The sequence below is a fragment of the Cnephaeus nilssonii genome (assembly GCF_951640355.1).
Source record: "Cnephaeus nilssonii genome assembly, chromosome: 19".
Classification (NCBI taxonomy): Eukaryota; Metazoa; Chordata; class Mammalia; order Chiroptera; family Vespertilionidae; genus Cnephaeus; species Cnephaeus nilssonii.
This window is the reverse complement of record NC_137090.1, coordinates 25964792-25987527: the sequence shown is the minus strand read 5'-3', so window position 1 is coordinate 25987527 and position 22736 is coordinate 25964792. Positions and strand designations below refer to the sequence as shown.

At 40.3% G+C, this 22736-nt stretch overlaps 1 protein-coding gene across 1 annotated transcript in view; it reads left to right on the top strand.

The window, feature by feature from the left end:
* Nucleotides 1–22736, top strand: part of ANKFN1 (ankyrin repeat and fibronectin type III domain containing 1) — a gene marked incomplete at its 3' end in the record, with an annotated part of 350672 nt that overhangs the window by 302494 nt on the left and 25442 nt on the right. Inside the window, exons 13-17 of the mRNA XM_079797013.1 lie at nt 79–195; nt 6739–6954; nt 17674–17840; nt 20421–20568; nt 22068–22236. Of these exons, the coding sequence (XP_079653139.1) occupies nt 79–195; nt 6739–6954; nt 17674–17840; nt 20421–20568; nt 22068–22236 (817 nt within the window). The remainder of the gene's footprint in view (nt 1–78; nt 196–6738; nt 6955–17673; nt 17841–20420; nt 20569–22067; nt 22237–22736) is intronic.

Below are 22736 nucleotides of genomic sequence, written 5' to 3'. Positions count from 1 at the left end.
CCCTGCTGTGCTTTGATGCCACAACCTAAATCATGTACTGGCTTGGATGATGATATGACCTCGTGACTTCTTTTGCAGCTGTCTTGTATGTGGGAAGATATAAGGTGGTTAAGGCAAAGTGTGCCTATCTCCATGTCCTCATCCACAGTACTGCAAACTCGGCAGAAGATGCTCGCAGCAACAGCCCAGCTACAGGTGAGGGGCCAGGTTTCAACCCAGACCTCGACAGGAATCTGAGAAAAACTTGGTCAATTCCGTTCCAGTCTGACCCAGAAAGGAAATGGTGGGATCCTTTCTCTTTCAGAACCCTATGAAACATATGAAGGACTCTCAGTTTGAGCTGCTGCACACCTGTTCATGAAGGGAACCTGTGCCTTTAGCAGTCTCTTGGAAGAGGAGTAGGGCTCTCTCTTGAAGAGTCTAGGAATGGCCCCCAAATAAGAAGTAAGAAGACTTGAGTTCTGGATTTGATATTAATAAGCCAACTCATTTCTCCATTCTGGGCCTCAGTTTTATCACTTGCAAAATTAGAGGAGTTTGAGTAGATCACTTGAATAGCCCTTGCTGCTCTGGCATCCTGTGCCTTTATGAGTGTATGGAGATGGAGAAAGAGACCAAGAAGCTATTTTGAGGTGTTTCTTGGCTTGATGCTTTTGGTGAAACACAGGTATTTGCATACATTTTTGCTTGCTTAAAGCAAAACAAACAAATAAAACCTCTTAAAAGCTTACTTATAACCATGAATGTATTCAACCTTCTGTACTATTAACCTAATCAAATCAGGTCTCTAATCCCTACAAGAATCTTTGTAGGTTACAGAGTCCCTCCTAGAGTTTGAGTTCTAACCAAGTTCTTCTAGGTTTTCCTATCGTTTTCTGACATTCTCTGAATTTGTGGTTCCTAAAACAGAAAAAATCTGCCACATGGAACTGGGGTCTTTAAGAGATCTCTGAGCCTTTAACAGTAATGAGCATCTACCTACAAAGCTATCAGTTACATCAACCCCAGAAATATGCATAACAGGAATCTATGTAAGCTGTGTTTGGCCAGGCTATCCTAGCCAAGGCATAAAAATAGGGTCATAACAAAAAACAAAAAACAAAAAAAAATCTACAGCTCCACCACCACTGCAATTACAGGAACTTCATTTCTTGATCCACGCAATAATTCAACTTCCTGCAATAATAATAATTATTGTGTTGCTATTATAAGTAATTCTGCAAAGTAACTCTTACTTTTAAGAATGTTCCGTGCTATGTTCCATTACATAAGTGGTTTACTGCCTTGTGTCCTCACTGGCCTCAGATATTTTAGTAAACAGTGCTCTCCATTTCAACTCTCTTGATTGCAGAATCTTCCCCTTCAACTCAAGAAAAAGTTCTTGGAGCTTGGCCATGATGACTATGCTCAATGTGAAGCACTCTTTTCCTTTCATCACTGATCAGCTTGAATTAGACCAATTCACTGTACCTCAAACTGCTCCTTCATTAGGATAAAGTTCTTTCCCAGGAGGCTCAGAGCCCTTATTGGATGGACTCTCTCATTAGCCCACCATACAATCCAGACATGCTTGGATCACAGACTGAATAACCTTAGGATTTCAAATGAGGCTTTTTGATTGTATGTTTATTGAAGGCTTCCTAAAACACTTTCATCTGATTTCAGTAACACTGGAAGAATCAGACCGTCACAAGCCAGTGCAGTTAGATGCTGAGGAACTAGGGGGAAGCTGTGATGGTCAGTGTTCCCTACTCAACTACACCCATAGCTCTTGGATTTCCTTGGCCCCACAACTTTTCATAATGAATGCATCAGCCACCTTCTGAGGCATTTCCCTCCTTGTCTAGCTTATATTCCTTGGCCCATCATAATCACTTCCTTGAAAATATTCTAAATTTCTGGCCACTGTCTCCTTCCATATTATTTTTTGGAAAAATCCCAAGTCTGGATGAATCCAACATGTCTATACTGGAGTAGTTGTATACTGCTATAGAAAAAAATCACCAACAAGATGGGATGCAGTTGACTGGTTTTATGTTAAATTCACTACTACAATTCCACCATACAATCTTACCTAGTGATCACATTCTATTTCTCTACTAAATTCACTTTCCCAAACTATGAAACAACTATTTAAAACCGTCTCCATTATCCCACATCCCTTCACCTTCCCCACACTCATCCCCACATCAGCTGATGACTTCACTGTATAATTGATTAACAAATGGGAATTAATTATTTTCCATCACCAAATTTAAAAGCTTCCTTGCATTGACCCTACCTTCTCTTCCTTCCTATTCCAACAAATAGTCTCACTCCTCCTACCAAAGCCTTCTCCCTCAAATGCTCTGATTTCTTATTTAAACATAACTCATGTCTCCAGTTTACCCTCCCCTCAAATCCCTTCCTCAACCCCACATACCCCAACTACCAAACTCTCTTCTCTTTCTTAGGCCCAAAGTTCTTGAAACTCCTTCTCCACTTACTTCTTCACTTCCCATTTAGTGCTATTGTTTATTGGTTATTGTATTATAATCCATATGAACAACTTAAAACTACTTTTGCCCCAACCTGTATTGAAGCCACTTGATTTGTTGTTGTTTTGTTGTTGTTGTTTTGGGGGTGGGGGGACAAAGGGGGCAGTTACATGCATAAAAAACCTTTCAAAAGAGGAAGAAAAATAAATTGGGGGAAACTGATGCTCACTTAATATTTTATGTCTCTTTACTAACCTAACATTTTTTTTTACAATGTGCTTAAGGAAAGTAAAAATGCATTATTAAATAGCTTGGTTGGCATAAGGCATAGACAAAAGATTCTGACCATGCCATTCCCTTACTCACACTCTTCTAAGAATGGCCCATTTTATCAAGGCACACAAAGGTCTTCATCACCATCTTTCTTCCCGTCCTCTGTTTCCATAGCACCTTGACTTGCCTTCATCACAGTGCCTACCAACCACTGTGTATTCTTGCCTTGTTTTCCAGTTTCTGCTCTATAGTGAGATCCTTTACTACATATATATAAAAGCCTAAGCCACTGAACAACCAAATGACTGAATGACCGGTCACTATGATGCACACTGACCACCAGGGGGCAGATGCTCAACACAGGTGCTGCCCCCCTGCCAGTCAGTGCGCTCCCACAGCCAACCTCCTGTGTCCGGCCAACCTCCCACGGTCCCTCCCCCAGGCTGGCTGAACCTCCCACAGTCCCTCCCCCTGGCCAACCTCCCACAGCCCAGATGGGCGCTGACCAGGCCAAGAAACCCCACCCGTGCATGAAATCGTGCACCAGCCTCTAGTAATAAATAATAATTATGAAACAACAACTTTCATTTATTTAAAAGAACAGATGCCAGGCACTGTGCTAAGAGTTTTATAAACTATATCTCATTTAATCTCATCACACCCTGATGAGGAAGTACTATTACTGATATTAGTTTAACAGATGATAAAACTGTGCGCTGGGAAGGTTAAATAACTTGCCTAACGTCACACAAGTAGGAAGTAGCAGAGTCTGGATACAAATACAAATCTATATAACTCCAAAGCCTGCATTCTTTCCAATACTTCATCATCTTATTATGTGTTCATTTACAAAAGCAGACAAAAATCTCAAATAGAAGATATTATCCACATTATAATTTTTCTTTACAAAGTAAAATTCTATTCTGCATCATTTGGAAGCTATTTAGAAGTGACTTTAATTTGATTAATATTACCTAGGCAAGAGGAGAGACAAGTATCTGCCAGTATTTGGACTTAAAAAATAAAAGAGAAAGCCTGAAGTGGCTATGACCCCACATTGTTTTTCCTACTCTTAGGAAAATGACAGAGGCCCCGAGAGGCAGAAGTGTACATTGCTCTTACATTAAGAGGTGTCCAAACTACTTATTCTCAAAATATAGTAATAATCTGACACTGTATATTGGATTACATTAAACTTTTCTCCTCCACAGCTTTTAGAAATGAGTGTTAGTGAGTAAAAGCCAGGTAACAATTTATTAATACTATGCCCTTTTCATTTTTCAAGCTGGAGGAAAGTTTGCCTAAAATTTTACTTTTTTTAAATTTTTTTTTTTAGGCCTTCATATCGCCACTCTGGACTTCCCTCAACTTCCTGTGTCACCCCAAACTGACCAAAGATCTCTAAATATTGTGCATCTGTCTACGGCTATTGACAGGCCTGTGACTTATTCTGGTTATAACCAAGATGCATTCCTATGAGCCATCAGGTGGCTTTTATTCCTCCTTATCTTGTAGGATCATCAGGGTTCTCAAATCTCCTAATGTTTATTGCATGACAGGTACCGAAGTGGTCTATTTTTCCATTAGGTCCTAAAGAACCTCAAATTTGCCCCCTTGGAACATAGTTGCAATTTATTTTCACAAGGATATTCTGCTTTTAAATTGGTTGCTCCCTAGAGCTGGCTATCCAACCCAATCTGATATCAATAAAGAATTTCAGGAAGACTTTTACCCCATTAGTCATCGTATCCAAAGCCCGTGGTCGGCAAACTGCGGCTCACGAGCCACATGCGGCTCTTTGGCCCCTTGAGTGTGGCTCTTCCACAAAATACCACGGCCTGGGCGAGTCTATTTTGAAGAAGTGGCGTTAGAAGAAGTTTAAGTTTAAAAAATTTGGCTCTCAAAAGAAATTTCAGTCGTTGTACTGTTGATATTTGGCTCTGTTGATTAATGAGTTTGCCGACCACTGTCCAAAGCCAATAATGAACCACTGATAATAACTGCTTTAAAAATGACCATCTCATTCAATATCTACACAGCAGCTTTGGTTTAAAGTAAATTGTATTTTCCAGTGTCCTAATGATAATATGTTAATTCAGTCAACAAAAAGTTATTGAGCTCTTACTATGTGCCAGGCACAGTGCAAGGAACCCTAAGATACAGAGACAAACCACCATGATCTCATGACATATATATCCATCCATATGCAAGGGCACCAGAGTCATGCTAAGACACAAGTTTGTACAGGGAACAATAGGGGACAAAAGAAGAGATGGTAAATTCTACCTGAGAGAGTTGGGAAAGTCCTTTCAGAGAGGGTGAAACATGGACTGAGCCTTGAAAATGATTAAATGAAAGCCAGGGTGGGATTCCAATTAGAGCAGTAAAGAAAGCCCAGACCTTCCTTGTATCAAACTTGAGAGTTTACAGAATATTTTCTCATGTAATCACCCCAAAATTCTATAAAGTAAGGATTAGGATAAGGGATATCTGAGCTGTAAGGATCCTTAATATTAGATGATGAAACTCGGGGCCAAAGAGAGTAAACCATTTTTCAGAAGTCTAAGAGTTAATGAATAGCAGCCAGCTCTGAAATTCAACACCAGTATAACTAAAGGCTTAACAGCAGTGGTGTGCTGGAGCCAACCTGCACTGGCTTAGGAAAGCCAACTGTTAAATATTCAGGAATTTTGAAAGCCTGTTATCAAACCGTAGTAGCTTGAAATCAGCTTATGGTGGGAGTATTTACACCATAGAAATTGGCATATCCTATAAATCAGTTGTTTTTTATATAGACAGTTTACCAACATACCACTGCTGTTGGCCAGTATTACTTTGCAGCAAACTACTACAGAGGACAGGCTTTAAAAGCCTTACCCAGTTACTTCTCTGTGATTTGGAAGTCAATTATTGAACAAGAATAATCTAAGTGATTAGACCATTGTTAAAAACAGTAATCCTGCCAACTCTATTTTCAAATGTCAATAATTATTTGTGAAATTTCTTCTTTATGTGTCCTGCCCTTGTGAATTAAAAAAATATATATACAAATTAAGACACAGTCCCTACCTGTGAGGGAATATTCCAATATTTTGGTAGATGTGGATACTGGGTAGGTCATCCTTGTTACTTTTACAAATTCCAGTTCTACTTCTGCTCTCTGCCTAATAGGTTATCTCATCAGTGTTTATGTAAGCTCACAAAAATAACAGCTAGGAGTTTTGAGGTGGTTTATAATTTTAATAAACCAGAGATATTAAAAGTAAAAGTGTATTTTATCCTATTCCTCTCAGTGCTCTTCAAAACCTCATATTTGTGACAGTTTATTTTAATAATATCTACCTGGGCCCTTCCACATTTAATGCAGCATCTTTCCCTTCCTACCTTTCTGGAAGCATTGTCTGCCTCAGTTGACCTAGCTCATGAACAATTTTAAAGTTTTAAATAAATAGAACTCCCTGAAATGCAGGTAAGTTAAACAGACCAATCTCCCAATTAAAGTATCTTGAAGGGAATGCGCAGTCATTTGGGACCTGTACAATGTGCTACATTGTCAATTCACTTCTTCATTTTAAACAACCCCACTTCACACCAGTGTACTGTAGATCGCTTGAAAACTCCACAAGCAGCATACTTGAAATATCAGGCATTTTTCTTTAAAACATCTGGGATTCTCTTCAAGTGCCGGTGACTGAGGTTTATGTGTTGGTGTGTCTATGTGGGTAAGAGATATTTACAGGTATTGAATTTGCTTAAAAAACATAATTTTTGTGTCTCTTGCTATAATCTTTGCAGGTTTATGGTGAAGACATTTTCTTTGAGCTTCTGTTAAGTACATTTCTATGATGCCACATTTTCTAGGATTAAGTTTGCTAAAAACAACACACAGCTTCTCAGAAACATCAGATAATTATTTAGTGTCCTTTGTTGCAGTTATGTTGCTTTGTTTGTATATCACATAAGCTACCAGAAATTTATTTGCTTCTAGAATTTACTTGGAACACACAATTTGGGAAGAGTTTACTATGAGCCCATTAAAGACCGGCATGGAAACATCCTCATAGTCACCATCAGAGAGGTGGAGATGCTCTATTCATTTTTTAATGGCAAATGGATGCAGATCTCAAAGCTGCAAAGCCAGAGGAAGTCTCTGTCAACACCCGAGGAGCCAACAGCCTTAGACATTTTACTGATAACCATCCAGGTATGTAGTCTTTTCAATTTCCTAATATATTTGAAGTTCCAAATACACTTATTGAGGCTCTAATGAAATATACCAAAATCCATTTACATATGCAATGATGGAGTGGAAAGGGTCCAGAGATATGTCATGGTTTATATCCCACATATTGGAAAGATTTAGAAGATTGTTTTTATTTTATTTAACACTTTCCCAATCAGGAATTCAAGTATGGGCACCTTGAGAATGCCCCTGACCCAATGAACCAAAAAGAAACAATGAGACAAATATTTGAGTAGGGATCTACAGATAGTATAATCAAAACATTAAATCAATAACTGAATGTACTACAATAATAATATATTTATAGACTATATATGTATTTGTGTGTGTGTGTGCATGTATCACTTTAAACAAAAACACTCATAATATTTACTCTTGCTTGTTCCTTAAACTACTCCTTTAAGACAGACAGCCATGATTAAATCCATTTTAGGAATGAAATAACTGAGGCTTGATGATATGATGTGACAGGCAGATTTAATGAAGCTAATGAAGGTTCTGTATCATTCAGCTCTTCACTTGCACAAGCTCCTTCAAGGCCCTGGCAGAAATCCTAACAATTTCACATTCATAATTGTGTATTCTTTACCTTAAGGAAAGAACCCACGATTGCATTAGGTTCAAGCACCACCAAACTTGGATTTGCCACTGAGCACACAGCTAGAAAACAACAGAGCCAACACTTGAATTTAGATCTTCTGATTGTAAGCAGGCTTCTCTGTGCTATATTACTTCATATTCCAGGGCAGGAGGTAGGATTTCAGTGAGTGGGGAATGGGAGATCAAATGAAAGATGAGAGACTTGCCTGAGAACTGAATACCACCAAAATTCAAATTCAAGCAGCTTAGATCAAACTCTTAACCTTGATGGCAGAACCAGGATACGCTCCCACATCTGCTCAAGTCCAACGCTCTCTCTATGCCACCAAACTGCCTCACATGTTCTTATGTGAATATGGGTTTCAAGCTGTCTTTTTCTTGCTTGCTTGCTTTATTTAAATATCTAGTGACGGGGACGACTTCTATAGAACTGTCCAGTTAGGTGGCAAAGCTGGCAGAAACATCCACCTTGAGCCCTATTGCAACCCATGACATATATTCACAAGAAAGCCAATCTGTAGTAATGGCTAAATAAAGGGCTCAATCCCACATAACAAGCCAAATCCAAGCCTTGGCCCAGTAGCCCCCTATGATCACCCTAAACAGCTAAGACCACTTATTTCCATTCCCCACTGAGGGGTGGCTACTAGAGTAAGTTCACCTTCCCGTTAGTTGCACCAGCCCAAACATGGACAAAGTCCAAAGGAGCAAAGGTAAGCTAATTGGTCAAAGCCCCTGGATTTGATTTTATGGAATCTGAGTTCATATGAAATTGATAGAGGGTGGGTGTGTGTGAAAAGGTGGAGGCAGGGAACACAGACACATTCGTGGCTCCCCTCTTCACCTTTTATAAGCAAGTGCTAAAAGAAACATTTTAAAAATCATAATAAATTGAGCTTTTACAGGGTGACTAATACACTAATCCCCTATAGGGATAAACTGGGCTCTGGGCTACCTTCCCTCCTAGAAACACAGCACAGGCCCCAGCGTGATATAATACCTGGTTTCTCCTAGACTTATTACATTAAAAATGTGTTACAGGTGCAGAAAAATTCCAATCTGGCGAAAGGTTGTTAGAGAAGGAGACCAAAAATAGAGGCAAGATCAGGTTTCCACCCAGATCCAAGTGGAAAATTTACCCCCGCTGACTGGCACATTCCTGCTTGATGTCATTCCCGCCCACCCCCACTACCTTTCTCCTCCTCTATTTTTCTCTTTCACCCCCTTCCCAAATAGGTCTTACACTGGAGAGGAAATGGGGGATAAAACTACTAGGGCTGGTATTCAATCACTCCCAGATTTAAGATTAAATATGTCAGGAGGTGGCCCCACCAACTCAACATGAAAGTAGAGATAGGTTGTGGTGGTTGCCCAAAACTGACTAGGTAATTCCCACAATTCTGGGCCACAAATCACTGTCTTTTTTCAGGGTCAGTAGACTGATGACCACCAGGCCTTCTGATTAGAAGCCCAGGCTTCTTTCTGCTACGTAACATGACATTCAAAGACACAATTTTGGAATCAGGTTGACTGGGTATGATTCCTTACTCCTTTCCTAGTTATACTAGAGGCCCTGTGCATGAAATTCATGCACTGGGGCGGGGGGGTCCTTCAGCCCGGCCTGCGCCCTCTCGCAGTCTGTGACCCCTCACTCCTTACCGCCCACCTGCTTGCTGCTCCTTAGTGCTGCGGTGGAGGCGGAAGAGGCTCCCGCCACTGCCGCTGCACTCGCCAGCCGTGAGCCTGGCTTCTGGCTGAGCGGCGCTCCCCCTGTGGGAGCACACTAATCACCAGGGGGCAGCTCCTGCATTGAGCGTCTGCCCCCTGGTGGTCAGTGTGCATCATAGTGACTGGTCGTTTTGCTATAAAGGTCACTTAGGCTTTTATTATATAGACTAGAGGCCCAGTGCACAAAATTCGTGCACGGAGGGGGCATTACTCAGCCCGGCCTGCACCCTCTCCAATCTGGGACCCCTTGGGGATGTCCGACTGCTGGTTTAGGCCTGATCCCTGTACCGGCAGTAAGACATCCCTCTCGCAATCTGGGACTACTGGCTCCTAACCACTCACCTGCCTGCCTGCCTGATCACCCCTAACCCCTCTGCCTGCCTGCCTGATTACCCCTACCTTGTCTCCCTGCCTGCCTGATTTCCCCTAACCTCTCTGCCTGCCTGCCTGATCATCCCTAACTGCCTCTGCCTGCCTACCTGATCGCACCTAACTGCCCTCCTCTGCCAGCCTGATTTCGCCCCAAACTGCCCTCCCTGCAGGCCTGATCTCACCCCCAACTGCCTCTGCCTCAGCCCCCACCACCATGGCTTTGTCCGGAAGGAAGTCAGGCATCTGAAGGATGGCCGGTTGACCCGGTCTAATTAGCATATTACCCTTTTATTAGTATAGATAGATTATATAGGATAGGATTGCTTAAATTGGGGGGAGCCTTTTTCAGCAGGATGAGATGCTCTTAGCAGACAAAAACACATAATCCCTGTATCTGGACTGATAGCCAGCCATATGCACTATACTGACAAACCTGTCATTAAAAAATTGAATTGCTTTCTTTTTTTTTTAAATATATTTTATTGATTTTTTACAGAGAGGAAGAGAGAGGGATAGAGAGTTAGAAACATCGATGAGAGAGAAACATCGATCAGCTGCCTCTTGCACACCCCCTACTGGGGATGTGCCTGCAACCAAGGTACATGCCCTTAACCGGAATCGAACCTGTGACCCTTGAGTCCCGCAGGCCAACGCTCTATCCACTGAGCCAAACCGGTTTTGGCAAAAAAATTGAATTGCTTTCTTACACCTTACACCAAACAGCTGTTGCCCTTAAAACCCCTCTTCAGCCCCAACCTTAGGTTCTGCCTTCACAGTTCACCCAGAGTAGGTTCTGATTGGTCGGTTTCTATGCCAATCAGCTTAAAAAGCTCCACCTCCTAGGCAGCTATTGGCTCCTCACAGTTCACCCAGATTTGGTTCTGATTGGCTGGTTTCTATGCCAGTCAGCGTCAAAAGCTCCGCCTCCTAGGCAGCCATTGGCTCCTCGCAATTCACACAGACTTGGTTCTGATTGGTTGGTTTCTATGCCAGTCAGCATCAAAAGTTAGGCCTCCTAGGCAGCCACTGGCTCCTCACAATTCACCCAAATTTGGTTGATTGGTTGGTTTCTGTGCCAGTCAGCATCTCTGGGCCTGATCATAGAGGCAGGGCTGATTAGCAGCCCCCGCAGAGGCCCAGAGAGAAACAGTGGCCCAGCTGCTGGCAAAGCGGGGAGAGAAAGAGAGAGGCAATGGCTGATCAACAGCTGCCACAAAGGCTGTGGATCAGACTCTGCCTCTCTTCTCAGGCCTTTCTCTGGGCCTGATCCACAGCCCCCTCAGCAGTCAGTGCTGGGTCACCGCGCCTGCACTGGCTGCAGTCAGTGTTCGGTGGCCAGCACTGATGCCGCGGAGGCTGTGGATCAGACCCTCTCTCTCTCTTCAGGCCTCTCTCCAGGCCTGATACATAGCCCCCTCGGCAGTCAGTGCTGGGTCACCATGCCCGCACCAGTGGCAGTCAGTGCTGGGTCGCCACAGCAACCCAGCACTCACTGCAGGACTGACTTCTGGTGTTCCGTCGAGCCTTTGGTCGTTTTTGGACGTGATGGACCCTGGCTCTTTATATATATAGATGACTAGGGCAAGTTACTTATTTCTCACCTCTTGTAGTTCCTCCTCTGGGCAAAAAAAACACACAACAACAACCTACTTCATAGAGTTCTAATGACAAGTAAATGAGTTAACATATGAAACATCAGAAGGGTAGCACAAAGTGACTGCTCAATAAATGTTAATGATTTTTATTATTTATCTACTCAAAAAAATCCAAGTAATGCTAGGCTCTCCTTAGGGCACACCTAGTCCATCTCCTCATCCCTATTGTTCCAGGGGACCCCAAAGCACTGGCTCAATCATCCCTCGAGCATTTTCTCCCTTCCTCTACTTTTTCATAAGAACTAAGGAAAAGTTGTGTAGAGGCTGACTGATCCACAGTGGGAATTTCAAAAACAGATACGGGCTTTAACAAAATCTGGGCCCATAACTAATCTGCTAATCCCTTGTGCCCCAGGGAAACTTCAGGTCCACCCCTCTCAAATGCCCAACCTTCTCAAGTCCCGGACTTTATAACAGGCCTCTCTCATATATTTGGAAGAGAGAGAGAAATCCTTCCCATACTTGCCTGGAAAGGAAGAGAGTCATTACAGACAAGCTAGTGTCCCTCTGAACAAACTGAAAATGAGAGCATTTCCAATAGGGAGGCCCCTCTCAGGTGTTGAGTTACTCTGACCATGGTTTTCAGGAGCACTTCAATAACTGAAAGCCTCACGGGTGAAGTTTTCTCTGAATGTTAATCTCTATACTTTCAAGTTTATAACACTTTGTCACATCTATGATACCATTTAATCCTCACAAAAACCCAATGAGGTTGAGTGGGTAATTTTATTGTGACCAATTCATAAATCAAGCTATGGATTTCAGAAAAATAATTGGCCAGATTCATATCAGCCAAAAAGCAGCATAGAAGGGACTAAGACTGACGTCTTCTGATTCCTAGGCTGGTGTTCCCATGCTTCCATGCTGCTTTACATACCCTCACCCTCCCTTTCTCTGGAACCTTTTTAAAAATTTTGATCCTAGAAAAGCTACAACGAAACTTGTCTTCTATCTCCCACCTCTGATTTCCTTCTCTTAGGCATTCTTTGTTAACTCCAGGAACTCAATATCTTCTTACACCTGAGATGCCCAGGACCTACTATCTTGTCTGCTTTTTTTTTGCTTTTTTTCTAGCTCATTTTCAAGCAGCCTCTAACATGGGGATCAAAAACTACTGGAATCGGGAAACTAATGGAAATGAGCCAGGCGGACTGGATATAAGAAACAATTGACTTCACACATAAACTTGTTCACTGATGTCTACAACAGAATTATTCACAGTAGCCAAATGCCCAACAACTAATGAATGAATAAACAAAAGTGGCATATCCATAGAATGGAATATTACTCAGCCATAAAAATTAATGAAGTACTGACCCATGCTATGACAGGAATGACGCCTAAAAGCATTACGCGAAGTGAAAAAGCCAACATGAAATGCCACATACTGCATGATTCCATTTACATGAGGTGTCCAGAATAGGAAAATTCATATAAAGTATATCCGTGGTTCCAGGGACAAGTGAAGGAGTGACAGCAAAGTTACTGTGTGTGTTTTTAAGTGATGAAAATAGTCTGAAATTATATAGTGGTGATAGCTGCACAAACTTGTGAATATAGATACCACTGAATTTCACACATTAGAATGTTGAATTTTATGGTATGTGAATTATATCACAATAAAAAAATAATATACAAGTAACAGAGATTACAGTAATCTTGAGATCATTTAAAGAACAGCCTTATTCAGCCTCAGCTAACTGCAGTGGAGGAAAGTGGTCCCAATGCTGAAATATTTTCCAATTTTTAAAGAAAAGCTAAAAGTTCAGAGTTTTCAATAAAAATCTCTTTATTTTTAAAAGTTAGAAAAATAATTCAGAAATTTTAAATTCTTTGTAGTCCAATGATCATGCGCTGGCCCACAAACACCACCAGCCACCATTTTATGAGTTCTGCTATCCCTGGACAATTCTGCTTCCATCCCCTATCCCAGTGGTCGGCAAACTCATTAGTCAACAGAGCCAAATATCAACAGTACAACGATTGAAGTTTCTTTTGAGGGCCAAATTTTTTAAACTTAAACTTCTTCTAATGCCATTTCTTCAAAATAGACTTGCCCAGGCTGTGGTATTTTGTGGAAGAGCCATACTCAAGGGACCAAAAAGCCGCATGTAGCTCACGAGCCGCAGTTTGCCGACCACGGCCCTATCCAACTAAACAAAAACCTTGTGGTTACTGGAAAAGTAACTATATATCATTCTTCTAATAAGCTCTTAGGCTATCTGATCAATGAAGAGCAGCTGGATATATAACTCTTCTTAGTTACTGCACCAGCACAGCATATTCTCTCCCAGAGGCCCTGCCCCAGACCCCACTCCCTCTTGGCCCCTCACTTCATATTTAAGAAACATTTTTTCAGCACCAAGTAGGTGCCAGGAACTCTTCTAGGTGCTATAGAAAAAACAAATGAATAAGTCAAGGTCCCTGGTCTCAAGGAGTTCAGTCAGGGGAGACAGACAGACTTGTAAACAAATCAAGGTAATACAAGGCAGAATTAAACGAGAGCCTGATAGCAGCACAAACAGCGTACTATGGAAACACAGACAAAGCAGCTATTAATTCTACCTGGAAATATCAGGGAAGGCGTTGTAGAAGAGGTGACAGTTGGCTGAGCCATGAAGGGTAAGTTAAGTTCACCAGGTGGAGAAAAAAAGAGAGAGAAAGAGATGGGGGAGGGAAAGATGAAGGGAGAAGGGGAATGAAAAAGGTGGAGGAGAGGAAAGGTAGGAGAGAGAAAGGAAGGAGTTAAATAGAATTAAATACAGAGCATGGTAAAAGAAATGAGACAGAAGCTAGAAAAGTCAATCTCACCCTCCCTTGGGTCCACAAGGACTCTTACACATTTTTCTCATGGCCTTTATCACTTGGGTTAGAAAAAGTTGCTTACAAGTAGTTCCATGAAAGGATCACGTCTTATTCATCTTGATGTCATTAACACCCTAGCACAATGCCTTATGTGTAGTAAGTGCTCAATAAAAGTTGGTAGAATGAGTGAATTCATGAACCAACAACAAAAAAATCATAAAAGAGATTAGGGCATGCATGGGGAATGAAAAAGGGATCCATCATGGCTGGAGATAAGGGATGAAAAAGCGCTGTAGTGGAAGCAGAGGCTAGAAATGTGGTTTAGTGGTCAAATGAGGCAATGTGTAAATCCAAAGGCATTTGATTTGGTTTAGGGGGTCTTTCTAGTGTACCTCAGATTATGTGAATGGGATAGCTTCTTTCTCTTCCTATGCATTTCTCAGGCCCAAAACATTCTGACTAATGAAGGATAAAATGACTACGTAAAGACAGGAAAACACATAGTAGATGCTCAGTAACAGTCTTTTTTGAAAGAAAAAAAAAAATGAATGAAAGAGTAAATTACTCCATCCCAGAATGGTGTTGGTTTTTATATAACCACAGTATGTTCCCAGCTCACATTCTATCTGTGGTCAGTCTGATCCCCACATGTTTTTTCTCTTATACTCATACCCATCCTATATTTGTACTGGGGTTTGGGTCTTTACAAGCACATTTTCTTATTAAGTTTAAACCCTAATTATGATAAGCTTATTTTTCCAATGCATAGGGTCATTCAGAGCTTTATTACTATTTTCCAGAAAATCAAAACCACACTAAACTTGGGACCCACAAATTTGATACACATTTTTTATTTCTTTATCTAGAATGTCAATAAATAAGCTGAAAAGAGTGGCCCTTAGGGCCAGTCTTTATTGGCCCATCACTCAATATGTCTACTATTCCCACACCATTTCCATCATTCACAAATCTTCATCTCAGATATTTAGCTTATTAAAGTAATATGGTAAAGACTCTACTTTGCACAGATTATCTAGTGAAACAGATTCCACTGGAGACTTCTCCCTGATCTAGTGTCTCAGGATTTCCTGACTGGCTGCAAATTGACTGTTTGATGGTTCTTTTTCATTTCTCCCAAAGATCAATAAGTTGGCAGTCTTTAATTACTAGGGTCATCCTGTGCTTCTCCCCTTCCTGTTTCAAAGATAGGCATATTTGCCCTTTTCTAGTCTTTAGGGACTTCCTAGTTGTCCATCACTTCTCAAAAATAATGACCTGTGAGTTTGTGGCCACATCTGCTTGTTCAGCAAGTAACCCCCCTTGGGTGCATATCATCAATTTCTATTCATCTGAACACTTCCATTCTTCCTCCTCTCATTAACCATTTCTTTCTCTGATTACCTATTCATTTCTTAAAACTTCACCTTGACTGAAGCTCCTCTAGTCAACTACTCACCTGTGATCTGTTCTGAAACAGGATAAAAGACATTAAACTGTATGGAACTCCTGATATTAATAAGAATGCCTTCCTTCTTGATCAAATGAAACCAAATTTCTTTCTAGTCTCTTTTTTCACCAAATATCTTAAAAATTACTTAGTTTTTTCCTTTTCTGTACTCGCTAATTATGTGACCATTTATGACCCCAACTGTGGCCATTCTTATTTTGTTGTTATTTTGCTATTCTCTGTTCTGTTTTACGGAACTGTCCTGATTTCCACATGTTGAGTACCTATAACATATAGAATTAGCACTAGGTACCAAGGACACAAAGCAATAAAAAACACAGCAACACCATTAATTTCATAGTCTAGTTTTTAAAAAAGAGCATAAAAGAAGAAAAATATAAGCTAAGTACTCCTTCCTCTGTATGCCAACACTGTCTCTATTATAAAATTGATTTCAGTATATTGTGATAATTGTGTATTCATCTCTTCAAAAGTAGTGATCACAGCAAGTTACCTGAAACCCCAATGTCTCCTGTAGAGCCTGGAATTCAGTATGCTGCTAGAGGATGGGACAAAGGAGACGATACACAATAGCACATATTAGGTGTTGCAAATCGTTAATTTTACAGAGGAAAGATTACCCCTTCTGAGTATGGTGGCCAAGGGAGACTTCAATACCTCTCTGTTCCATATAGAATTTTATGCAAGTATACCGTTTGTTTTCCTTTTCTTTTTCACCTGCCTTACATTTAGTGGTAGCGATGATTCTTTCTTTTTTTTACTCATTTTGAAAATCAGGCTAAACTCTGGCCTATAGGAATCTTTATAATCAGTTACCTGACTCATCACTCTTAATTCTGTTTAACTCCCACACTGCCCAAATGTTTAAAAAGTCATACCTACTGAAATGGGGGAGAGTGAAACTGTATTTCCAATTATTCGTTATCTCAGTTATTTCAGTCATATAGGGAAGCTAAAGTCACACCCTAAATAGTTCACTAGAGAACTTACAACATATAAAACAATACTCGACTCAAACATCCCTCTGTGCTAAAACAGGCTGGCACTTCCTGTCAAACCAACAACTTCATTCCGTCTCTGCTGCCTGTGGAATATTGTGATGTGACAATACAATGCAAATCTATTATAAGGTAAATTTTTAAATCTTGTATAGGTACAGAATTTTGTGAAGCTGATGAAGATGATGTGGAAAACTAACCAAATCACATGCAAAGCCTGTTACAATTCAGCAATAGACCAGTTAACAACTGAAGAACATAAAAGGAACAAGTATTTTATAAGAGAATGACATAAACAGCAAATATTTTCAATGCCGGGGGGGAAAATATGAAACTTTCACAAACTCTTGAAAAAACTATTCTCTTTGTTGTGAAAGTCAAATGTAAGAAACAGCATTTCAGCTATCATACAATTTAGTCTAAAAAAGTTATGCCAAAAAAAGAAACAATACTTGATTCTCTCTTCATTTTCAGAATACATAACTACAACTTCAATTTTAACAAGATAAATAAATCTATTGTATTACATTGTTTCATTTTTCAAGATAATCAATTAAATCTTTTCTTCTACTTACTATAACATCTTCATCCTATTTTAAGTGGTGTCATTTAAAATAGACTTTTCCTGATACCAATTACCCTGAAATAATGAGGCTTCCTGTACTGCTTTATCAGCATTTACACTTGTAATTCTGTTTTCCCCAGCTATACAATAAGCCCTCCAAGGACAGAGATTATAAATTCTAGTTTTCTTTAGTACCTGCCTCCACTACCACCAGTACATTGCTAATCACAGCCCACACACCTCCCCCGGTTCAGAAATCTGAGGAAAATAAGCATGCAGAATATATTAATAACTGATTACCTGACTTGTAGGACAAGTCTCCTGAAGGTAAGATGGTCTGTCCCCAACCTTCATGATGATATCTGAGGTGTTCGCCTAATTTCTTAACTACAGCACCTCATGACATGTTGCACCTAAGAAAGAAAAAGGTTTTGAGATCGCCTTTCAAGCAGTTTTTTGTTTCTGCTTGTGTTTTTTTTCACCCTACAGGATATTCTCTCCTATCACAAAAGGAGTCATCAACGTCTCTCTCCTGGATTATATCTGGGTTATCTAAAGCTGTGTAGCTCTGTGGATCAGATCAAAGTTCTTGTTACCCAAAAGTTGCCCAACATTCTCTGCCATGTGAAGATCCGTGAAAACCATAACATTTCCAAGTAAGTTATGAGGAGTTTGGATTTCCTCCTGGTGAAATAATGGCTTGAGTGATGGTGTGATGTGTCAGAAGGAAAAGGAAGTATTGAACTTCCCAGTACAGTTTCTATGGTGAGATGTCCTCAGGAGTCAGCACTCAGGGGCAGAGACCGAGCTGCATATTAGCATCAGGATAAGGAGGGCTGGTGGTGTTGGTGAAAGAGGTGAGCCCATCTAAAGGGGGCACTATCCTTTCACTTTTCTCTCTATATTATTAATGGTACAACCACTGCTGCACAACTGGTTAATGAGTAGGTGTCCTTTCAACATTGCTATTTCCAATATCTTTTCTTCACAACATAATAAGTCATTATTTTTTAATATGACTATGGAAATGGGTTCTAATAAAGCATTGCTTTCCCCTTAATCTTAAAGGGCTGCCCCTCCACCATCAGTCTCCCCATCCCTAACCCTCTGGCCTGGGGACTCTGTACTTTTTCTATACTCTTTATGATTCTCTAGGGCAGAAAAGAAGTAACAAGGCCTGAGCTTCTGGAAATTCCTCTATGGTTTGGCATCAGGGTGAACTGCCCTGTTAGTTTTGGGAAGGTTGCCCAATCTTGGTAATCTGGCTCAGCTTTACAACTAGCCTCTAGCAGGTCTCTGAAAGTCTACTGAATTGTGCTTGACATGAAAAAAAATTGTTTAAAGGGAAAGGAAAGAATAAATAAGAAAAATAGCTCTCCAGAGTTTTTCAGGCTTCAGAGTACAATTTAGATACCCAAACTCTAATTATACCTATGGATTTATTTAACCAAAGGTGACTCTAATTTGGTTGTTTAAAATTTTGGCAAGTTGATTAACTATAGTGTCTCACAATGTTTATTAAATACTAGTTGAGCACAATGAAGATGATGATGATGATGATGATGATGATGATGGTCTCTTCAAAGAACTCACCAGCTGCCATATTCTCTTCTTTCACTTATCAACTACACCTAGACTTTAAGTCTGCCATCTGGTGGTCACTTCTACAATCAGCATTAGTGATCTCAGTCCTTCCCAAGAGGTTATAATGTTCATTTGTAGGTTGACTCAGCAACAAATACTTTCATCCATTTTCTTGATTTGTGTCTTAAAGGTTTAGACTCTATCTTTTAGTGATTATACCATCTCCTTTCCCCTTTCCAAGACTCCAAGTTTCATTTTTACAGGAGATTCCAGTATCCTTCACTCTGCCAGTTCCACCTCCCTCATCCTTAGCAATTAAACTGATTAACCACTAGATATTTCATGGTATTCCTACCAGTAATTTATTTTCTAATTTGATTATAGATGCTATTTTAGCAATGTTCTCCTTCAGGTTTTGTGTATACTTGTGCTAGTCAGACCCCCTCAGTTAGTTTTCAATATCCGCGATGAGAGAAAGAAACAGTTCCCAAGCAGGTTCTCAGAGATTTCAATTATTTATGAAGCCAACAGTATGCCCAGACTGAAGTGGGATTTAATTTTGAGTTTTTTCTTTTATTGGGACAAAGGGTAAATTTTCCATAGTCTTTTCCAGTGTGGGAATTGAAAGGAAACAGATATCTTAAAAACAGAAACTTTTCTAAGAGTGTAGCTGGTTAAAAGAGAGTGTTTTCTGATGAAAAGCTTATGTCACAATCAATTTCATTTTCTGACCCACAGATTGGAGGCCAGGCTGGTATAATCCACTGGGGAGAACCCTCAGAGGGTTTTCATGGGAGTGGGAACATATGTTAGCACCTCCTCTCTTTCCATCCCCAGAGAGGAGGGCTTTCCTTTCCTCTCTAGCCTGCTCCTGAGAGCATATTACTGTTCCCTGAAGAGTTAGAAGAAGAAACCCAGCCAACTGAATATGTTTAGAGACTTGTACTAAAATACCTGTGGAAACAATGTTACCCAAGAGGCATTTACCTTGATCTTTTCAAGCTCCTTTTGAAGAGGAGCCTTTGGGGGATAAACCAGATGTGCTTTCCTCCCACACCATTCTTTCCCTTCCCTTCTGCATGACATTTGGGAAAGTTCAGTAGGAAGGATTCTAGAGCATACAGAATAAAGACACATATGACTATTTGAAAGGGGGATAGAAGCAGTGATGTGTGTCCCCTGGTTCCTTTTATTAGAATTGTCTGGTGTTCCTGTTTGTGATTCTCCTCCAGCTTTTGGAAGGGGAAAGAAACCAAAATAGTCCGTGTGATTACCACAGGCCAGGTTTGAAATGTGCCACGTGATTTGTTGCCTGAGTTGGACCAGAGTCCTGTGGTTACTCAATTGCTGAATTAACCTGTGGCAAGATGCAGGGTCTTAGAATTTACACAGGCTCTTCAGGGGAAGGAAAATAAAGGCAAAATATCTAAAAGCTCCAATCTCAAAAAGTAAAAATAAAAAACTGATACAAATTAGACCTGCTCATTTTAAACTCCATTAGGGTGGCTAAAAGTTCAAATAGCATAAATTGCATTAAGTTTTAAACCACCAAAAATTGGTTACCCAGGTTCTGGACATACACACTAAAAATGTTCTGAGCTGTGTTCTGAACTTTTGTTATATTTCTAATTTTAACTTGACTCAACATACAGAGAGGAGTGGGAATGGGTCCAAAAGCTTTCTGGCTCTGAATCTATGGAAAGTGTGGATCATACTGACTGCCCCATGCAATTGTTCTTCTACGAGCTCCAGATGGCAGTGAAAGCTCTCCTTAAGCAGATCAATATACCTCTACACCAGGTACTAGTCTTTACCATTCTATCTTCCTTTTGTGGTGAATGGAAACTGCACTGTGGCATAAAACACAGAGGAATATATTTCATTTTTTCATTGATTTTAAGACCACTTTGCACATATAAGCACTTTGAATTTAATGTCAAAACATAGACACAGACTACACTTCTGCCCCTTTTCTCTAGCTTCTCTGTGTTGACTTCTTCCAAGGTTCCTAGACCCCACTTTACATGGTCTGGTCAAGCAAGGAAAAATCATTGGCTAGCCCTCCTTGAAAGGCACCAAGTTTCAACTTCAGGATAGCATGAAGCAAAGAAAATAAATACATAAATAAATAAGTCTACAGTTAGATGTACAAGTGATTTATCTAAGTAGACCATTGGTAGTACAATTTATAGCAATGGCCAAGATTATGCTGTGTTAACTTTCCACAGAGAATTTACTGTCAAAATTATTGTCTTTAATTTTAACCTCTGCTAACAAGCAATTTCAATAAAAGCTGTTGGCATAGAAGAGAACAGTAAAAGTTTAATTAGCTCTGTCCAATAAGTTAACATGATGTAGCACTGAATTATTTATTCTTTTATTTATTTATTTTTTGGCCTACCTTCACCTTCTACTCCCACCCAACACACACACACACACACACACACACACACACAGAACCAAGTTTACCCTGTAAACTATTACAGCAGTAACTGTCTCTTTTTAAATAACAGACAGACAACCATGTATTGGCCTCTGACCCATAGAGGCAGGGGATAGAGTACAGACTCCAAGAGTGTTCTTCCATTGGGTTATTACTCCGATTCTAAGTTAATACTGCAAGGCTAGTCCTAACAGCCAACATTGACAAAGAATAAATTACACAAGATGCCATAAAGACTCTATGGGAGCAAATGAATTATTCCAGGGGTGGCCGTGTACTCAGGAGGAGAAAAAAAAAAAAACTACCAGGTCTACTTGTGACAGTAGATACTATTAAAGGGTTTCTTAGGCTTAGCAGGTTTGAAGCAGCTCATATTTCATTGGTGACTGTTGGGCTACATATACATGTTGGGAGAAGGCTGCTTAACTGCCTAAGAGTGCATACAACATTTTTTTTTTTTTTGGATTCTTGTAAAATTTCCTCAGTCCTTGGCCAGAAACTACATTTTTCCCCCTTAACCAACTTAAATTGAAACTAGTGGATTTTTAATTCAATCCATTTTTGTTGCTTCATGTAATTATATTCATCATTTTGAAAAGCCCACAGAATGCAATCATTTTCTACTTTTATAAGAAGCATAAATGTTGTTTTCAGAGTTTATGTGGAACATTACTGCCTTAAATCTTGATTTTATATAGCATTATTAAATGGGCTGAACCCTAATATTTATGTTGTATAAAAATTCCAAGCTTGAAGTCGTGTAATTTTGTTAGATGTTTTATGCCAGTTTGGTGTTGTTTATGTAAGTGCCATGTTGTAACTCTCCTATTTTTCCTCCGCGCGTGTCCCTCTGCAGGCAAGGAACTTCCGCCTCTACACACAGGAGGTGTTGGAAATGGGTCACAATGTGTCCTTTCTTCTCCTGCTCCCTGCCTCAGACGACGTCTGTACAGCCCCAGGACAGAATAATCCTTACACCCCACACTCAGGGTTTCTTAACCTCCCTCTTCAGATGTTTGAACTTGGTATAGTAGCTTGTTTCACCTAGAAATATTAACCCAACCTCCTTATAATAAAATCACAAAGTTATATCTGTTCCCCCTTGTCCCAGTGGAGGGTCAATAAATCACATGATGGCTTTGGCAACAACCCTTCCTAGAACTGTGTACAAGTCTGAGAGAAAGCAAAGCTCTAAGACTATGTGCCTGAGCAATAATTATTGAAACCCAGCTAAGGCCCAATGGAGAGGAGGGAATTCTAAACAGAAAGTTCAGTTATCAGGCTGCAGTTCTTGCCTCCCCTTTGCTTTCTTAAAACATAAATACAAGAACTGATGTTTTCATGAAAAGCACTTCTCTCTCCCCCTCCTCCTCCCCCTCCTTCCCCTCCTCCCCCTCCCCCTCCTCCTCCTCCTCTTCTCTCTCTCTCTCTCTCTCTCTCTCTCTCCTTCCCTTCCTCCCTCTTTCCAACTGGGAAAAAATACTGAAATTAAAATGTCGAGTGTATATCACTTTGAAGAAAAAAA